The sequence below is a fragment of the Elephas maximus genome, chromosome 25 (genome assembly GCF_024166365.1).
Source record: "Elephas maximus indicus isolate mEleMax1 chromosome 25, mEleMax1 primary haplotype, whole genome shotgun sequence".
NCBI lineage: Eukaryota > Metazoa > Chordata > Mammalia > Proboscidea > Elephantidae > Elephas > Elephas maximus.
Genome location: NC_064843.1, coordinates 19,797,821 through 19,818,515, shown reverse-complemented (window position 1 = coordinate 19,818,515; position 20,695 = coordinate 19,797,821). Strand labels below are relative to the sequence as shown.

The 20,695-nt window shown below is 41.0% G+C and overlaps 1 protein-coding gene across 10 annotated transcripts in view; it reads left to right on the top strand.

Annotated features, from left to right (window-relative positions):
* Positions 1-20,695, top strand: part of SLC9A8 (solute carrier family 9 member A8) — an 82,312-nt gene that overhangs the window by 7,733 nt on the left and 53,884 nt on the right. For 7 of the 10 annotated variants that reach the window (XR_007515357.1, XR_007515358.1, XR_007515356.1 and 4 more), the window contains exons 3-4: positions 157-237; positions 16,514-16,572. Coding sequence is in view for 6 of the 10 variants with exons in the window: in XM_049868920.1 (XP_049724877.1) it covers positions 157-237; positions 16,514-16,572 (140 nt within the window). In the remaining 4 variants the exon portion in view is untranslated. The remainder of the gene's footprint in view (positions 1-156; positions 238-16,513; positions 16,573-20,695) is intronic. The other 3 variants (XM_049868921.1, XM_049868918.1, XM_049868919.1) reach the window with 1 other exon arrangement.

Below are 20,695 nucleotides of genomic sequence, written 5' to 3'. Positions count from 1 at the left end.
AGAAATAAGATCTTAAAAATACAACATAAAAATTCACTTTGTCCTTGCCCAATTCCATTTCCCTCCTTGAGGACCCCAGAAGAAACCACTGCCTTAGACTTGATGTTCATCACTCAAAATTGGGCCTTTTTAACAATGTCTTATTCTTTCCCACAGCTATCTGCATCATATTGGTGCATTTACTGATCCGATACAGATTACATTTCTTGCCAGAGAGTGTTGCTGTTGTTTCTTTAGGTAAGTGCACACTGGTGATCCTGTAAGAAAAGCATAACAATAGCTACCATGTTTTGAGGGCCTCCTGAGTGCCAGGAACCACAAGAGGTACGGTATGTATCTGATCTCATTTTAATCCTCATTGTAGCCTGCCAGGAGGATATGATGATCCCATTTTACAGATGAGAACACTGGGGCTGAGAGGAATGGTGACCCCATCTATTCTGCTTCAAGGTCCTTTCTCTGACTAGTAGAACTACCCCGGGGGTGCACTGACCTCTAGTGCTAGGCTATGCTGACATTGAATTCAACTAAGGCAAGTAATTGGCAGTTAATTCCTAGAATTACTGAATTTCAAGATGGCTCTCTTAGTGGTAGGGTCAGATCAAAGTCTCCAGAGAGCATTCCATTCTACCCTTCTTAAGGCTCTGTTGTTTCCTATGGCAATTATTAAAAAAATTAATTTAAAAAAATGGCAATTAATAGTTAAGATAATTAGCCTCTATTTGGAGTGAGGAACCCTGGTGGCGTAGTAGTTAAGTGCTACGGCTGCTAACCAAAAGGTCAGCAGTTCAAATCCGCCAGGTGCTCCTTGGAAACTCTATGGGGCAGTTCTACTCTGTCCTATAGGGTCACTATGAGTCGGAATCAACTCGACGGTGCTGGGTTTTGGTTTGGAGTGAATGAATCAGTGTAATAACAGGTGTGAACTCACATGGAAGTTCATTGAAGGAGGAAGCAGAGACCTTACTTTTCAGTAAGTTTTCAAAGCTAAGATGTAGGTGGTGATGCTTAACGCACAGTAAATAAGGTTTTACTACGGCTGGCTGAAACTTTTACCAGTTTGTTATATCATAGTTATTACTTTTCTAGTTTCCACTTGCCTGCTGATGATATGGAAACCCTGGTGGTGCGGTGGTTAAGTGCTACAGCTGCTAACCTAAATGTCGGCAGTTCAGATCTGCCAGGCACTCCTTAGAAGTTCTACTCTGTCCTATAGGGTCGCTATGAGTCGGAATTGACTCGATGGCAACAAGTTAGGTTTTTTTTTTGGTTTTTACTGATATTTAACTTTTCCTTATCATCACTGATAATAAGTTCATTTTCTTTGTCTTCTAGATCTTATTTAACAGAGTAGAAATTCTTTTTGCAGTATAGCTGTAGTGAAGGTTAGCTTTAGCAATGAACATTCAGACTCTGTTCACTTATATACACACACACCCCAGTCACTACCCCCATGTATTTTGTTGGATTTCACAGTCCTCTCTTTTTACTGGCCTTTCGGAGTCCCGACCCATTTTTTCGCCTTCCTTCAATTGCCGCCACGTGGATTGTTCTCTAACACAATTTGTTTTGATTTTATTTTAGTCCCCTGGGTCAAGGAGAAAGTTTCAGTTTGGCCCTAGTGTGTTTTAACACCTCTGTAACACCTGAGAAGCTTCCTGTTCAAAATAGCCTTCATAGGCTTAGAATGTTGGCAGCCGGCGGTATCTAGCTAGAATTTAATAACATTTTGTTTTTATTTATTTATTTTTTGAGGGGAGTCATCTCCTATTTATGACAAGTGCCACTGGTTTTCTATTTATAATAACGATGTAAAGTTTTAAAAGCAAGTTGATTTAAAGAGAAGTACTAAAAGAAAATAGTAGTTTTGGAATTAAATACGGCAGAAATAAGACGGAGGAAACGTGAAAAACTGAAGTTTGAGAAACATTGCCTTGCTCCATAGTCCACTGGACTGCTCATTGTTCCCTGCACGGGTATTGTGCTTTCATACTCTGGCCATTTGTGTGCCTGTTGTCCCCTCTGCCTGCCGTGCTCTTCCTTGCCTGGTGACTTGTCAGATGTCATCTCCCTTCTAGAGCCTCTGTCATCCCCCATGAGAATTCACTTCCTCTCTGTGCTTCTAGAATACCTTGTCTGTACTCTCTCCTCCCTCTACTCTTTTTTTTTTTTTGTAAATCTCATGTTCTGGTTTATTTTATTATTTTTATAACAGTTTTAATTGAGATATAATTCACATACCATACAATTTACCCTTCTAAGGTATACAGTTTAGTGGTTTTTAATATGTTCACAGACTTGTGCAACCATCACTACAATCAATTTTAGAACATTTCATCCTCCCAAAGAGAAACCCTGCAACCTCCAACCCTTCCTTCCTCCACAGCCCTAGGAAACCACTCATCTATTTTCTGTCTTAATAGATTTCCCTATTCTGCGTATTTCATATAAACTGAGTCATGTAACATATGGCTTTTATGACTGGCTTCTTTCATTTAATGTTTCCCAGATTTGTCTGTGTTGTAGATGTGTCAGTACTTCATTCCTTTTTATGGCCAAGTAATACTCCAGTATATGGATATACCACCTTTTATTTCTCCGTTAGTTGATGGATGTTAGGTTGTTTCTACTTACTGGCCATTATAAGTAATGCTTCTATAAACATTTAAATACAAGGTTTTGTGTGGACATATGTTTTCATAACTCTTGGGTATATACCTAGGAGTGGAATTGCTGGATTATTTGGTAATTCTGTGTTTAACCTCTTAAGGAGCTGCCAGATTGCTTTTCAAGGCGGCTGCACTGTTTTCCACTCCCTCCAGCGGTGTGTGAGGGTTCCAGTTTCTCCACATCCTTGCCAGCACATATTGTCTGTTTTTTTTATTCCAGCCATCTTGTCTGTACACTCTTAGGGTACTAGTATACATGTCCCCCTTCTGCATTAAACCAAAACGGTGCTTCTCAAATGCAGGATTGTGCCTTCCTCCTTTGCCGCCTGGTACTTAGCACAGGGCTTAGCCCACTGTATTAATAGATTCTCTGTAAATGTGGGAACTGAACTGCACTCCTGCTGCTGCCTGCTGCCTAATCTGCCTGTGTCTACTCCAATCCATCACCACCCAGCAGCCAGAGCCACCCTTTTACAAGCCACAGATCTGATTGTGTCACACACATACACACACAGTGGCTTCCCATTGCCCTCCAAATAAAGACGAACTTACCACTCTGATCTACGAGGCCTTGCGTGGCCCGGCTCCGACGTGCTGCTCTTGCCTCATCTGTTCCTGCCCCTCTGACCTTCCGTTAGCTCTCGTCCTAGTCACCTTTTCTCCTACTCCAGGATTTAGCTTTGCCACTCTCTTGCCTAGAACACATCTCCCCCCGACCCTGCATTCACCTAGGTGACTCATCCTTCAGACCACAGCTCTCCTGTCACTTCCCCCAAGAAGCCTTCCCTGCCCTCCCTGACCAGGTCACAGCCCCCATTATCAGCTGTCGCATCACTGTGCACATTTCCTCTGTAGTGCTCATTGCTATGGCAAGTCTCACTTGTGTGATTATCCTGTTAATGTCTGTCTGCCCTACTAGTCTGTGAATGCTGCGAGGGTAGGGCCTGTGTGCTGCCTCTCTGAGATATTATTATAGGGCACACAAGTCACAGAAACTTTTGACGTCTGAAACCAAAACTTTTCGTAACATGGCATCACTGCTGGCCAGCTGGGGTCTCTGAGGAAAGCTGATCTAGGCTTTTTTAAGTTTAAGGGCTGCTATTAGTCTTCTTTATTCCTTTTGACCTTAGCTTTATCAAACCCTAAAGTCTAGCCAAGTCATCGTATTTTTTATATCCTTAAACCATCTGTTTCATTTCAAGCAAAATTATTTACATTATTTGTAGATCGTTTAAAGTTATATGTGGAGTTTAGAGTTGTATTACTTGTTCTGAACCTCCAGTAATCTTAGAAGTATAGTAATAATCGTGATAATGGTTATCATCCTCATCATTTGTTGAATGCTTGCTCGGAGCAGCTATGGTGCTAGAAGCTGAGTAACTCAGGTACAGCTGCTAGCTACACTTTAAATTTTTTTTTTTTTTTTTTTTTTTTACACTTTACATGTGAGGAAACCAAGGCCCAGAGAGGTGAAAGAGCCTACTGTAAGTCACTCAGCTAGGGAGTGGCTGAGCTGTGACTGAAACTGTGTCTTCTGACCCACTGTGTTGTAGTGTCTCTACGTAGTGTTAATTCTGAGCCTCTCATTTTTCCTGCCAGCTGATACCATGTTTCTCATTCGCTATAATTGAATACCGAAACTGATTGGTCTCTGCTTGGTAAGCCATACGCTCCAGTCCAGGTTCACTTCTTCTACAAAGACCAAGTTCCTATGATATGTAGAATTCATATGTAGCAAATATTTCATGAGCAGTAACTAAAGCATCCTCACTAGAATGTAAGCTCCATTAGGATGGGGGTCTCTGTCACTTTTGTTTACTGCAGCATTCCCAGTGCCTGCAGCAGGGCCTGGCACTTAGTAAGTGCTCAGGAAATACTTGTTGAATGAATAAATCTACCAAGTGCCACATCCTGGCTTGTGAGCTTTCACTTTGCTGTGTCATTTAAGCCTCATTACCCCCAGGTAGTGCCATATTTTAAGGAAGAGAGGTTACTGGATGTCTTAGTTATCTAGTGTTGCTATAGTGAAATACCACAAGTGAATGGCTTTGAAAAACAGAAGTATATTGTCTCATAGTTTAGGAGGCTAGAAACCTGAATCCAGGGTGCCAGCTTCAGGCGGAGGCTTTCTCTCTCTATCAGCTCCGAGGGAAGGCCCTTGTCATCAGCCCTCTCCTGGTCTGGGAGCTTTTCAGTGCAGGGACCCCGAGTCCAAAGGATGGGCTCCCCTCCTGCGTCTTCATTCTTGTTGATATGAGGTTCCCCTCCTCTCTGCTCGCATCTCTTTTATGTCTCAAAAGATACTGACTGAAGGTAACAGCCTAATCCTATAGATTGAGTTCTGCCTCATTAACATAACTGCCTCTAATCCAGCCTCATAAACATCATAGAGATAGGATTTACAACACACAGGAAAATCACATCAGATGACAAAATGGTGGACAGTCACACAATACTGGAAATCATGGCCTAGCTGAGTTGAGACACATTTTTAAAGAGACACAATTCACTGGATATTATTGATTGTCAGTAAAGACTTGGAAACCCATTTTACTCGAAGAGTTCCTGTTGTCTATTTAGTAGGCCCTTCAACTGCACATCCGGACAGATTCTAACAATCTTAGCTAATGCAATCGTCTTAGAGCTGTAAGAATGCAGGGATCCTTCATGAACATCCTTTGCTGCTGTTAGGCATGTTGAAAATAACCTACATAGCTAATAGCCCGTTATTCTTGGGCATTCAGTAAAGGCTTGAAAAAGCCATACCCCAAGGAATTTACAGTTTTGCCGACAGTTTCATAAGAATAAGAACTATAGTTGGTATGTGTTTAGGTACTGAGCACGTAAAAATAAAAATTATAGTTTTTATGATTTGGTTTGGAATGCCAAGTGAAGACTGTCTCTTTTTTTTTTTTTTTTTTTTTAAGCTGAGTGTGTAGGGTAAGTTTTAGGGTTAGGATTAGGGTTAGGGTTAGAGTTAGGGTCAGGTTTGGGTTAGGTTTATGGTTAGGATTAGGGTTAGGGTCAGGGTTAGGCAGAGATTTAGTGTTATATTTAGTTTTAGGGTTAGAGTTAGGGTGAAGTTTATGTTAAGCGTGAGGGTTAGAGTTAGGGGTTAGTGTTCAGGTTATGGTCCGGGTTAGGGTTAGGTTTACGTTTAGGGTTAGGTTTAAGTTTAGTTTTATTTTTGGTTAGGGTTAGGGTTTGAATGAAGTTAGGGGAGGTTTAGGGTTATGGTTAGGGTGAAATTTTGGTTAAGAATAAGGGTTCGGGTTAGGGTTAGGGTTAGGTTTACGTTTAAGGGTAGGCTTAGGCTAAGGATTAGGGTTAGAGTTAGGGTTAGGGGTTAGTGTTTCAGTTTGCTTTACGGTAGGGTTATATTTAGGGTTAAGTTTAGGGTTAGGGTAAGAGTTACATTTACAGTTAAGGTGAGTGTTTTGGGTAAGTGTTAGGGTTAGGCTTAGTGCTAGGGTTAGAGTTAGGGTTAGGAGTTAGGGTTTGGTTTAAGTTTATGGTAGGGTTAAGGTTAGGTTAGGGTTAGGATTAGCATTAGGTTTAGGGCGAAGGATAGGGTCAGAGTTATTGTAAGGGTTTGGATAAGGGTTACAGGTTGGCCAAGGTTAGGGTTAGGTTTAGGGTTAGCTTTAGGGTTAAAGTTAGGGTTAGCTTTAGGATAGGGATAGGGTGAAGTTTAAGATAGGGTGAGGGTTAGGGTTAGGGTTATAGCTAAGGTTTGCGTTAGTTTTCAGGTTATTGTTAAAGTTATGTTTAGGGTTAGGGTTAAGTTTACGGGTTCTGTTTAGTTTTAGGGTTAGGTTTAGATTTTAGGTTAGGGTTATTTACAGTGTTACTGTTAGGGTTAGGGTTATGGTTTGTGTCAGGCATTGTAGTTGGGGTGAGGGTTAGGTTTAGGGTTAGGTTTGATTAGGGTTAGGATTATGGTTATGGTAATATGTTAGGAGTTAGAGGTGTAGTTTAGGGTTAGGGTTTGGGTGAGGGTTTTGGTTAGGCATTGTGGTTCTGGTCATGGTTAGGTTTGGTTTAGGGTTAGGGTTAGATTTATGATTAGGTTTCGGGTTAGTGTTAGAGTTAGGGTGAGAGTTAGGGTTAAGGTTTGGGTTATGCTTTGGTGTTATGCGTTAGGGTTTGATTTCAGATTAGGGTTATCCTTAGGGCTTAAAGGTTCAGGTGAGTGTTAGGGTTAGGCTTAGGGATAGCTTTAGGGTTAGGGTTGGGGGATACAGTTAGGGGTTAGGGTGAGGGTTACGGTTAGTTTTACAGTTAAGGTGAGGGTTCAGGGTAAGTGTTATGGTTAGAGTTAGGGTTAGGGTTTGGGTGAAGTTTCAGTTAATAGTGAGGGTTACGCTAAAAGTTAGGGTTAATGTTAGAGTTAGGGTTAAGGTGAGCGTTAGTGTTAGGTTTAGGGTAGGGTAAGGTTAGGGTTAAGACTAGGTTTACGGTAAAGGGTTGGGCTGGGTTAGGGTTAGGGTTAGGTTTAGAATTATACTTAGTGCTGAGTTTAGGGATAGGGTTAGGATTTGAGTTATTGTTTGGTTTAGGTATAGGTAGAGTTAAGGTTAGGTTTAAGTTTAGGGTTAGGGTAAGGGTTAGGTTTACGTCAGCGTTAGGTTTAGGGTTAGGGATCGGGTTAGGGAAAGGGTTAGGGGTTCGTGTGAGGGTTAGTGTTAGGTTTATAGTTAAGCTGATGTTTTAGGGTGTTATGGTTAGGGTCATTGTTAGGTTTAGGGTTCGGGCTAGTGTTAGGTGATAGTTTAGGGTTAGGTTTAGTTTTAGGGTTAGGCTTAGGCTTAGGTTTAGGGTGAAGTTTAGGTTAAGGATGAGGGTTATGTTTAGGGTTAGTGTTAGGGTTAGGTGTTTGGGTTAAGGTTAGGGTCAGTTTAGGGTTCAGTTTAGAGTTCGGGTTAGCGTTAGGGTTCGGGTTAGGTGTTTGGGTTAACGTTAGGGTCAGGTTTATGTTTGCGTTTAGGGTTCATGTTGGGTTCGTTTTAGGGTTAGTATTTGGGTGAAATTTAAGTTAAGAGTGAGGGTTGAGCTTAGGGTTAGGGGTTAGGGTTAGGGTTAAGGTTAGTTTTAGGTTTAGGTTTAAGATTAGGTTTAGGGTTAGGTTTAGGGTAAGTGTTAGGGTTAAGTCATGGTTAGGCTAGGGCGTGGTTAAGGTTAGAGATAGGGTCAGGTTAAGGGTTGGGGTTAGGTTTAGATGTTAGGGTGAGGGTTAGTGCTAGGTTTCCATTTAAGTTGAGTTTGTAGGGTAAGTTTTTTTTTTTTTTTTTTTTAATTAATTTTTATTAAGCTTCAAGTGAACATTTACCATTCCAATCAGTCTGTCACATGTAGGTTTACATACATCTTACTCCCTTCTCCCACTTGCTTTCCCCCTATTGAGTCAGCCCTTTCAGTCTCTCGTTTCGTGCCAATTTTGCCATCTTCCCTCTCTCTCTATCTTCCCATCCCCCCTCCAGTCAAGAGTTGCCAACACACTCTCCAGTGTCCACCTGATTTTATTAGCTCACTCTTCATCAGCATCTCTCTCCCCTCCACTGACCAGTCCTTTTCATGCCTGATGATTTGTCTTCGGGGATGGTTCCTGTCCTGTGCCATCAGAAGTTCTGGGGAGCATTGTCTCTGGGATTCCTCTAGTTGCAGTCATACGATTAGGTATGGTCTTTTCATGAGAATTTGGGGTCTGTATCCCATTGGTCTCCTGCTCCCTCAGGAGTTGTCTGTTGTGCTCCCTGACAGGGCAGACATCGATTGTGGCCGGGCACCAACTAGTTCTTCTGGTCTCAGGATAATGTAGGTCTCTGGTTCATGTGGCCCTTTCTGTCTCTTGGGTTCTTAGTTGTCGTGTGACCTTGGTGTTCTTCCTTTGCCTTTGGTCCAGGTGGGTTGAGACCAATTGATGTATCTTAGATGGCCGCTTGTTGGCATTTAGGACCCCAGGCACCACGATTCGAAGTGGGATGCAGAATGTTTTCATAATAGAATTATTTTGCCCGTTGACTTAGAAGTCCCCTCAAACCAAGTTCCCCCGACCCCAGCCCCTGCTCCGCTGACCTTTGAAGCTTTCATTTTATCCCGGAAACCTCTTTGCTTTTAGTCCAGTCCAATTAGGCTGACCTTCCTTGTATTGAGTGTTGTCTTTCCCTTCACCCAAAGCAGTTCTTATCTACTGATTGATCTATAAAAAGCCCTCTCCCTCCCTCCCTCCCTCCCCCCTTTGTAACCACAAAAGTATGTGTTCTTCTCCTTTTTTTCTATTTCTCAAGATTTTATAATAGTGGTCTTATACAATATTTGTCCTTTTGCAACTGACTCATTTCGCTCAGCATAATGCCTTCCAGATTCCTCCATGTTATGAAATGTTTCAGAGATTCGTCACTGTTCTTTATCGATGCGTAGTATTCCATTGTGTGAATATACCACAATTAATTTACCCATTCATCCGTTGACGGACATCTTGGTTGCTTCCAGCTTTTTGCTATTGTAAACAGAGCTGCAGTAAACATGGGTGTGCATTTATCTGTTTGTGTGAAGGCTCTTGTATCTCTAGGGTATATTCCAAGGAGTGGGATTTCTGGGTTGTATGGTAGTTCTATTTCTAACTGTTTAAGATAACGCCAGATGGATTTCCAAAGTGGTTGTACCATTTTACAATCCCACCAGCAGTGTATGAGAGTTCCAATCTCTCCGCAGCCTCTCCAACATTTATTCTTTTGTGTTTTTTGGATTAATGCCAGTCTAGTTGGTGTGAGATGGAATCTCATTGTAGTTTTAATTTGCATTTCTCTAATGGCTAATGATCGGGAGCATTTTCTCATGTATCTGTTGGCTGCCTGAATATCTTCTTTAGTGAAATGTGTGTTCATATCCTTTGCCCACTTCTTGATTGGGTTGTTTGTCTTTTTGTGGTTGAGTTTTGACAGAATCATGTAGATTTTAGAGATCAGGCGCTGGTCGGAGATGTCATAGCTGAATATTCTTTCCCAGTTTGTAGGTGGTCTTTTTACTCTTTTGGTGAAGTCTTTAGATGAGCATAGGTGTTTGATTTTTAGGAGCTCCCAGTTATCTGGTTTCTCTTCATCGTTTTTGGTAATGTTTTGTATTCTGTTTATGCCTTGTATTAGGGCTCCTAAGGTTGTCCCTATTTTTTCTTCCATGATCTTTATCGTTTTAGTCTTTATGTTTAGGTCTTTGATCCACTTGGAGTTAGTTTTTGTGCATGGTGTGAGGTATGGGTCCTGTTTCATTCTTTTGCAAATGGATATCCAGTTATGCCAGCACCATTTGTTAAAAAGACTATCATTTCCCCAATTGACTGACACTGGTCCTTTGTCGAATATCAGCTGCTCATACATGGATGGATTTATATCTGGGTTCTCAATTCTGTTCCATTGGTCTGTGTGCCTGTTGTTGTACCAGTACCAGACTGTTTTGACTACTGTAGCTGTATAATAGGTTCTGAAATCAGGTAGAGTGAGGCCTCCCACTTTCTTCTTCTTTTTCAGTAATGCTGAAGGCTGTCTCTTGAGTGAGCGGGCAACTGCAGGTCGGTGAACAGCAGTGCTTGTGTTAGAATTTACAGCAGACATTGTTGGTTGCCTACCCAAGAGTCATTTCCCCTGTCTTCCTTGAAAATAGAGCCCTAATGTTGATCAGTTGTCTTGTCACAGTGTGCTCAAGGAAGATGGGCACCTCCTAGTCAAGATGCCATCATGGTAATTTCATTCTCCTTTGCCAGTGATTAGTTGAAAGGGATGGGAGCAGCAAGGCAGCGTGAGACCCAGTTCTGGCCAGTAAGGCCATGGGAAAGTGTGCTGGGGGCGAGGAGTCCTGGAAAATGTTTTCCTGTGGTAAAAATAGAAGAGAAATTCCCCTCTTCCTCCCTGTGATGCTGTTGTATGAGGATTTGATAGTCAGAGCACTGGTAGCCCTCTTGCAACTACTATGGCTCAAATACAAAAGCTAGAATGCTAAGGATTGCCAAGGGGATAGATAGGAAGCCCAGATTCTTGATTTCATTGCTATTTGTTGAATTAATAGCCATGGAGCTTCCTATTTCAAAGCTACTTTTATATGCAATAATACACATCTTTTTTTAATCATTTAAGTGACTTTTAGTCAGGTGTTCTTTTACTTGCAGCCAAAAGCATCTTAACTGATTGATGTAGGACTCTTCCCATTCAAGGGACAAAACCCAATTCAAATGGATTCAAAGAAGAGGAATGGGAGTAGGGGCACACCTATTGGCTCAAGTAACTGAAAAACTACAGGTCAGGCCAGCTTCAGGCTGAGCTGGGTTAAGTTTCTTGGACTCAATTCCTCTCTGTTTTTCAACAGTGCTACGCTTTGTTCTGACTTCACTCTCAGGTAGGCTCTCTCCAGGTAGTAGGCCCCTACAGCTTCGGGCTTCCTATCCTCACAGTAGCAGTTGCCTGGGGAAAGTGGCTGCCTCTTCTCTCTGGTCCCACCGGAAGTCATAGGATGCACTCTGATCATGTGGTAGCCACCCTAGGATAAGGGATGGGGTGAAATAGTGTTGAGGGGCCAGCCAAAGCTCTCCATTCACAGGGCACATTTCCTCATTGATTTTGTAGAACTGTGGTAGCCTGACTGGGAGATGTGGTGGAAAGTGAAAAGTCTTATTATTTGCTGACTTAGGTGATTGGAAAGCAAAGAATGCTGGTGTCCAGAAGGTAGTGTTTATTATACTACAGGACATTTGATTAGGATTTTAAGATGCTGACAAAACTATCAAAATAGTTCCGTATTTCATTAAGCTATATAAACTGCAGGAAAACGTTTTCATTCTGCTGGAGCAAAGTGTAACAAAATATTGAGATATCCACAGTTTCAAGAATTTCCAACTTCTGTCCCGAAAAAGAACCAAGGTAAAGCTGCCAGAGAAAGTGGGGTTTTTGTTCTCTCGGGGATAAATTTTCCTAGCCTACCTCTTCCAGCCCAAAGTTACTTTTCAGTCTGCAGTCATTTAAAGAAATTATTGGTCTTCTGTGTTACGGTAAAGCATTCAGAGTTCCTAAGAAATTGTTGGTGTAGAAAATGACTGTCTCCATTCTAAAAGCTTATTTTCCAGCTTCTACTTTATTGTATTTTCAAATGAATTTTCAGATGTATTTTCAAATGAATGAATGAGACTTTTTAAATTCTTTATTTAAAGAAAACCCAATATCAACCTGAAGTCTAAAGATATTTCCTTGACCCTTGTCCAGAGTTCTCAGAATTCTTAATACACTTTATGGAATTCTGTAATTTGGGCATATGCGTTTTTCTTAAAAAGCAGTTTTTTTGCACAGCTAAGCAACTATACAGAAAATAAAAAAAATCCTGTTCATTGAAAATGTCAGCTATTTTTATCATGCTTCATTCTTTTACACAATCATGTGCAGACCTCTACGTATGTATCAGATGCATGCCTGGTTTACTTGAAGTTTTATATCATGTTTTTGATGAGTGTTCTTTTTACTATTCTTTTTATGTATTAGTTGGGCTCACATATTTATCTTTAGTGCTGAGTGACTGTTTATACATTTTGGACTGAAGTCTGTAAGGAATGAAAATGAAATAATTGTACTGCCCAGTATTACCTGTTGAATATAGCAAAAACAGGAGTTGATTATTTTTTTCATAATCACACTTTATTTTAGAGCAAGGAAAGGCCAGAGTGGGGTAGAGTAAAAAGCTGGCAAATCACACCAGTCCAGGGTCACCGGCTGGCCGTGTGCCCTCAAACAAGCTACTTAAGCTCTCTGAGCCTTCCTCCTTGCGGTCCTCTCGTGAGGATTAGAAGTAATGTAAAGTGACAGATCCTGGAAGAAGGGGCTTAACAAATTATTAATGGCTCCTAGTCCTCTGAATGAAGACAGTGGTGGCACAATGAGGTGTGGGCACGAAGATCCCCTGGGGACAAAACGAAAATATTAGAACATACGTTTCTATTTAGTTTTAAATCTCATTCTTTTACATTTTCTATTTTTCATGTGTATTTTAAAATATATTGGTACAGTAGCACTTTTATATAATTAAAATTTTTATTGTACAAAAAATTTTTTAAGAGTAGGATTTTTTTTATTGTGCTTTGGATGAAAATTTACGGAACAAACTAGCTTCTCACTAAACAGTTAGTACACATATTGTTTTATGACATTGGTTAACGATCCCAAGACATGTCAACACTCTCCCTTCTCGACCTAGGGTTCCCTAGTACCAGCTTCCCTGTCCCCTCCTGCCTTGTAGTCCTTGCCCCAGGGCTGGTGTGCCCCTTTAGTCCCATTTTGTTTTATGGGCCTATCTGATCTTTGGATGAAGGATGAACTGCAGGACTGATTTCATTACTGAGCTAAAAGGGTATCCAGGGGCCATACTCTGAGGGTTTCTCCAGTCTCTGTCAGGCCTGTAAGTCTGGTCTTTTTTTGTGAGTTAGAATTTTGTTCTACATTTTTCTCTGGTTCTGTCCGGGACCCTTTACTGCGATCCCTGTCAGAGCAGTCAGTAGTGGTAGCCGGGTACCATCTAGTTGTACTGGACTCAGTCTGGTAGAGGCTGTGGTAGTTGTGGTCTGTTAGTCCTTTGGACTAATCTTTCCCTTGTATCTTTAGTTTTCTTCATTCTCCCTTGCTCCCAAAGGGATGAGACCAGTGGAATATCTTAGATGGCCGCTCACAGACGACAAAAAAAATTTTTTTAATGTAACTTGAAGATGCATGCTCAAATTCTTTGCACTGATACCAAAAAAAAAAAAAAAAAAAACCCAAACCCATTGCCATTGAGTGGATTCCAACTCATAGGGACCCTAAAGGACAGAGTAGAACTGCCTCATAGGTTTCCAGGGAGTGCTTAGTGGATTCAAACTGTTGACTTTCTGGTTAGCAGCAGTAGCTTTTAACCACTACGCTACCAGGGTTTCCTTTCACACATAGGAATATACAGTTTTCTAACAAAATTGGAGACCTTTGTGTCTAGGCCATTGTTTCCATCTGTTGGCCAGTTGTGTGGTATAAATTAATTTCCTTAGTGGAGTAGATTAATTTGCCTTGTCTTTGACCCTCAGTCTTAAAAGGTAAATGGGTAGTTTGCCAATTAATGCCACACCATAGTTTAGCCCTAGGGCATCTTGAAAGGATTACTTAACTAATTATAATAATGGTATCACATCATATTTTACAGAGCGCCTTAAAAAAAAAATGGTGCTGTTGAGTCGATTTTGATTCATAGCAACCCTATAGGACAGAGCAGAACTCCCCTGTAGGGTTTCCGAGGCTGTCATCTTACTGGAAGCAGACTGCCACATTTTTCTCCCACAGAGCAGCTGGTGAGTTTGAACCACCAACCTTTCAGTTAGCAGCTGAGCACTTTAACCACTGCACCACCAGGGCTCCTACAAAACTTCTTAGTGTCTCATAAATAATAACTAGACATAGATTTAGGCAATAAAATAATTACCGATTTTCAAATGTAACAGATGAGTAATTATAAAAGCTTTCGTCGTGGTATTAAAATTTGATTTATACGTTGCCTTGGTCATGCAGTGGTTAAGTGCTTGGCTGCTAACCTAAAGGTTGGCAGTTCAAAGCCACAGCCACTCCAGGGGAGAAAGATGTGGCAGCCTCCTTTCAGAAAGATTACAGCTTTAGAAACCCTGTGGAGCAGTTCTACTCCTCCTGTCCCATAGGGTTGCCATGAGTTGGAATCAACTCTGAAGCAATGAGTTTGGTTTTCGGAGGTTTATAGATTTAAAAGGGAAAAAGAAAGTTGAGGTTTTAGTAGAGTAGTGAAAGACTAGCCTTAGAAATGAAATCTGAAACCATGAAAAGAGACTCAGCTTTCCTGGTAATCAGGAAAGTGCAAATTGAAACCTAAAAGTACCATGTCTTGCCCATCATACTGGTAAAAATGTTGAAGTCTGACACTTCTCCGTCATTGGTGAGGATGTGGGGATACTCTGAATCGGGTGTGAAATTGGTGCAGCCACTTTCGAAGACAATTGGGCAGTATCTTCAGGAAAGGTACTCACGCCTTGTAATTCACCTTCCCTGGGCCTGCCCTAGGGAAGGAAACGCTCTTACACACAAGGCATGTGCAAGAATGTTCACCGTAAAACCACTTCTCACCAGCTGTTAGAGACAGCCATCAGTGGACGGATGGTTGGAAAATTGTGACATTACAAAAAAATAGAGATGTAATTCATGTACCGTAAACTTCACCGTTATAAAGTGTAGAAGATTGCCAAGCTTATCGAGATAGTTGGTTACCTTGGGGCAAGAAGAGGGAGGACTAAGATGGAGTAAGGAGGTTGGATATGATCAAAAGGAACTTTTGTCTTATAACATTTTACAAAATATTCATCAACTGGTAGTGAAAACTTTTTTTTTTGTTTTTAAACTCCTTAAAACATAATATCTAATTTGAACAGATAAGGAAAGAGCTATTGAGGAGTCCTAGCTGGAGCTGGGTTAGAATGAATGCTAAGGAGGACAGCGTTAGCCTTTCATGTCATCTAGCAAGTAAATATACAACTATTTCTTGGTATATATTTAATCTTGACCTCTTTAAAAAAAAAAATTACTGTTTTACTAATACATAACAATTCAAATAGTATGGAGGTTTGTACAATAAAAATTACTTATCTCCCCTCACCTCAACCTCTTCCTCTTCCCCCAAACACACAGCAACTAGTGTTGGTGCAGGTCCTTTTCCTAATAAACTTCTACATCCTGGTATTTGTCTCTCCACCCCACCCAATAAGGTGTATTAGTGTATTTCTTGAGCCCGATGGTGGTGGTGGAGCCCTCGTGGCTTGGTGGTTAAGAGATAGGCTGTTAACCAAAAGGTTAGCAGTTTGAATCCACCAGCCCCTCCTTGGAAACCCTATGGGGCAGTTCTACTCTGTCCTAAAGGGTCGCTATGAGTCAGAATTGACTCAAAGGCAGGGGCTCTGGCATTTTGGATGTCGTTGGTGGGGAAAAGGAAAGCTCCTCCCTCGGTAAGGGGATGGGAAGTCTTTGTCTTTAAGCATCCATGGTGGTGGTCTTCCAGCTTGCTTTGTTTCACCCCCTACCAGAGATTCTGATTTATCCCATCCGGAGTTCTGCTTGGGTGTCTTCACTTTATAAAAAGCTCCCATGGCGATTCTGATGTGCCAGCAGGGTTAAAAACCATTTATCTAGTGAGTAACGGCGCAGTCATAAATTGTACCCGTGGTGCTTCTTGGAGAATTATTTTTGGTGGGTAATTTATGAGAGAGTAATGAGCCTGTCAGCTTTATGGAAATACGCCTGAACTTAGATGGTCTGTTTTGTTCCAGGAATTTCACAGAATTTTCACTTTAGGTTATTTTCAGCATTTGGGTTGTATCTCTAACTAAATATTCTACATAGAACTGCCATCTGAGCCTGAGAAAGTGCTCCTTGGATTCCCTTTTGAAAATGATAGAAAGAAGGAAGACAAGACAAACAGCCTTTGAGCCTTCTGCCATTTCACCCTGAAAATGGGTGAATGTAGCAAAAATCAAAGGCCTTAAATCTCCCAGGCCAGGCAGACTATCCTTGAGTATTGCTTTGTATAGTTTTTCCTCCCCCCAGATTTTTTTAGACATCATTATAGTACGTTTCCCTGGGATGCAGGTGACGAACCACGTGACTCATAAAACTTCACACTCATTTCCATTCTTATGTTTTCAGACATAAAACTTGCAGAACTCCATAAAAGCCATGCAGAGGCATCATGATAATGGTCCGTTTCTCTAGAGTAATAAACCTGAGTGTTCTCATATTTTAAATTTATGTTAAACTTTATTTTTTCTTTCCTAGGCATTCTCATGGGAGCAGTTATAAAGATTATAGAGTTTAAAAAACTGGCAAATTGGAAGGTAGGTTTGCCCAAGTGTTCATATTCCATATATTCACGATTTTTGTTGGTTCTTTTTAATTTTAGTAACCCTAATGGCTATGCTGGCTTTTTTATCATGACTTGACTATCAACAAAGTTGTTCATATTGTCCTGGTAACTTTTTAAAAAACTTAACATTCTGTTAGGTTCAAATTACTATCTTTACATCTGAGCGTTTTGAAAAAACATGTCTCACACTCTTACAAGTGAACAGAGGAGCCCTCAGTGTCAAGTTTTGTTATTTATTTGCATTTTTATAACCATTGTCTAACCCACTTTGCCGGGGCAGGAAGAATCTAATTAGCATTAAACATTAAACAACATGCATTGCTCTGAATTCCATTCTGATGGTTGAGGATCATAAAGCATGTTTGTTCAGCACCGCAGAGCTTACAGAGGACTAGATATGCTTTAGCTCATGTTGTCCTCCTAACAACCAGGTATTATCATCCTGTTTTTATAGGGGAAGGTTCAGAGAGGTTGGGATGTGTCCAGCGTCACAGAGCTGGAAAGAAAGTAGCTAGAAAGAAAGTTTTGTGCTGTGTCAATCCATCTGGCCCTGAAGTCAGTATTTTCTGCACTGTTCCATGGTGTCTTCAGTTTGCTGAGGCACTACCCTGTGTTTACACAATAGTTTTTAGGGTGTGAGCAGCATCGTATGATAGAAGAGCTAATTGAAACTTGAATTTCAGCTGAAACTTGAGTGTCCATATTGAGTTGGAAGAGATTAAAAAGATCTTGCAAAGTTGATTTTGTTGGGGGAAAGTAATAGGAGTTGCTTATAAGGTCCATTTCAAAAAAATTAAAGAATTACAATTAAAATGTGCCACATTTGCGCCTCTCCTGCTCTGATGCAGAGCCCTGGTGGCGCAGTGTTTAAGTGTTCAGCTGCGAACCAAAAGGTCGGTAGTTTGAATGAACCAGCCACTCCTTGGAAACCCTGTGGGGCAGTTCTGCTCTGTCCTACAGAGTCACTATGAGTCAGAATCAACTCGACAGCAACAGGTTTGGTTTGGTTTTTGGTTGCTCTGATGGCAGCTCCCAGGTGCTAGGATTAACGTTTACCTGTGAAACGGTAGAGTCTATAGTTTGCAAAACAAGCCTTAGAGTCCAACCTAAGACCCAATTTGAAACTGTTATAAATAATACTCAGGAAATATTGTATGTATTAAATGAATTCTCAAAATGTATACTGAGTCCCTAATATTTAGGGATCTTCCTCAGTTGGGAAGGGGGTGGAGGCAAAGGGCTCGCAGAACCCACTGGAGCACGTGGTACCTATATGGCATCTCTCATTCCTGCAACTTGGTTAAATTTAACAACTCTAATGGTGCCTCATTCTAGTACAAGTGATTTTAAAAGATGACTGGCAAAGAAAATAGCAGAATGAACTGCTTCCTAACACAGTAGTATGCTTTTAGCCTGCAGAGTTGCAGGCTAAAAACTCTTTCTCTACCCCTAGGTAGGATATACCCTGATGGGTAGATTTCGCTTTCCACCTCATTTTGTTTGATCTGCAGTATTTACAGTTTAAAAATATTATTAATTTATGTAAAAATATGGAAATTTGACATAAAAATCTGAACCTCTAGCTTCTGAAGGAGCAGAAGCTCTGTTAACACTAGGCCTACATTTTGACCAGCAGCCATCAGTAGGCATGAAGCAGTTAACTACTGGCTTGTGTAATTCTGTGTGGCCCTTGAGAGCTTTTGAATTTGTGACATCTGTTCTAAGTAATGGAAGCCCTGGTGGTGTAATGGTTAAGAGCAATGGCAGCTAACCAAAAGGTGGGCAGTTCAAATCCATCAGGCACTCCTTGGAAACCCTGTGGGGGCAGTTCTCCTTTGTCCTGTAGAGTCGCTGTGAGTTGGAATCGACTCGATGGCAACGGGTTTTTTTGGTTCTAAGTAATGGGAGTCAGGACATGGGAAGTTGTCTTCCTCTTTTAGTTTTATATGCTTCAGTATTATTGAATTTGTTTTTCAGCGGATGTTACTTTTCACATCAAAATAATAATAAAACATTAATATTTGCTCATATAGACAACTGAAACAACGGTGGGTGATGGATGTAAGTGCCAGAAGAGCTGTCCAGGGAACTAGGGCTGTGACCTCAGAGAAATGCGAGGTTGCTAGGCTTTTGGATAGTTGGGGCAGGCTTCTTGGAGAAGGCATTTGTGGAAAGCCAAAGTAGGAAGCAGAATACCTGTCTGGGAACCAGGCGACCTGATCAGGGAGCAATGAGAGATTAGAATAATGAAGGAGTTTAGTGTTTTCTTTCCATGAAGCTGTTGCCAAACTGTCCTATGGGCCTGTATACCATCTGTATTATGATATGCTTAATATTTTCCTTTAAATCTACTTGCTTTTTTACTTAATATGCATTTATTTTGAAGAGAACATTATAATCCTGTTTTAAGTTGGGAACCAATATTGTCTTTAAATATAAAGACAGTGAAAACAAAGGGGCACAGACGTGCGCTCTCTGCAAAAAGGGAGATCAGCACATTGGAGAGAGGTGGTCGCCCTGGGGGAAACCCTGGTGGCATAGTGGTTAAGAGCTACGGCTGCTAACCAAACCAAAAGGTCGGCAGTTCGAATCGTCTGGGTACTCCTTGGAAACCATATGGGGCAGTTCTACTCTGTCCTGTAGGGTTGCTGTGAGTTGGAATTGACTCAAGGACAACAGGTTTGGTTTTAGATTTGGTTCACCAGGTAGCACCAAACTAAGGGTCCTGCGATTAATTAGGATTGAAAAAGAATTGAAAGGGACTAACTTTCTCAGTCTGTGGGGTCAGCAGTATTTAATGCACACTACTCAGGTACCACCTAAAACCACCTCCCGCCATTTTGGAGGAGACATTGCTTAAAGGAGCTTGGGATTTTCTGTAACTCCATTCCCTGTGAGGTGGGTTTTCCTTTTTCCCAGGATTGGGGTTTAGATTCTGAAACCCCCAAAGGACCTACGCAGTGTTCCCGCTGCATCAATCCTGGGAATAGGTTGCCCCACAAAACACAGAGATGAGCCCGTTTCTTTTCACATAGTTGCAGCCTGAGTCATGTGCTTGTTACACATGCAGTTATTTTAAAACTTAATAAGGCATTTTCAGAAGTCATCATTTGCTTCTATTTTAAGCCTTTTTTGAATGTTATTTTAGTCTTCATGGTAACAGCTGTACATTTGTAAGAATACATTTAGTCATTCTTTTGAAAAGAGATTTTTATAAGAAATCAGACTGTCAGGCTTGTAGCATGGAAATTTTCATATGAAAAAGGACCTGATTTTGCAGTATTAAATAGGCTATAAATTGCATACACTCATTTGGGTTTGAGGACCAATATGTATTTTCTCCAAATCCCACCAACAATTAAAGAGTTACATTAATAATAGGAAATGAAATTGTCATGGTCATCCCCCCAAAGATCACCCATGTTCTATAAATATGTTTCATAACAGTGCTTCATATTTGAATCTGAAAGCATGGCAAGGGGATCAGTTTATACTCACGTTAAAGTGGCAAGGGCATCAGGTGGGAAATAGTTCATCACAGTCGGGTTTAGGGAAATGGTGGAGTTGTGTGTGACAGGCAGGGAAAAGGCAGCAGTTCTTTTACAAACGTGTAGGATTTACTCCAAGTCCCTGGGTGGTGCAAATGATTAATGCACCCAGCTGCTGACTGAATGGTTAGAGGTTCGAGTTCACCTTGAGGTGCCTTGGAAGAAAGGCCTGGTGACCTACATCTGAAAAAGCAGCCATTGAAAACTCTATAGAGCACAGTTCTACTCTGATGACCATGGAGTTGCCACGAGTTGGAATCAACGTGACAGCAACTGGTACTGGTAGGGTTAATTCTTTCTCTCAGTGGATTGTTCTAGAGTTTACCATTACATTTTTCCTGGAGGATTCCAATTCTGGGCTTGTTTTTGAGTGTGTTCTATCTGAATTAAAATGTTTTCTGTACTAAAATTAATTTCCTTACTAAAAAAAGTACTACTGAGTTTAGACGCAGTTCATTTTGCTATTTATTTTGCCAGTCACCTTTTCAAATCACTTGTGCTACATTTTTAAATACAATTTATTTTATTTTATTTATCTCACCTTCT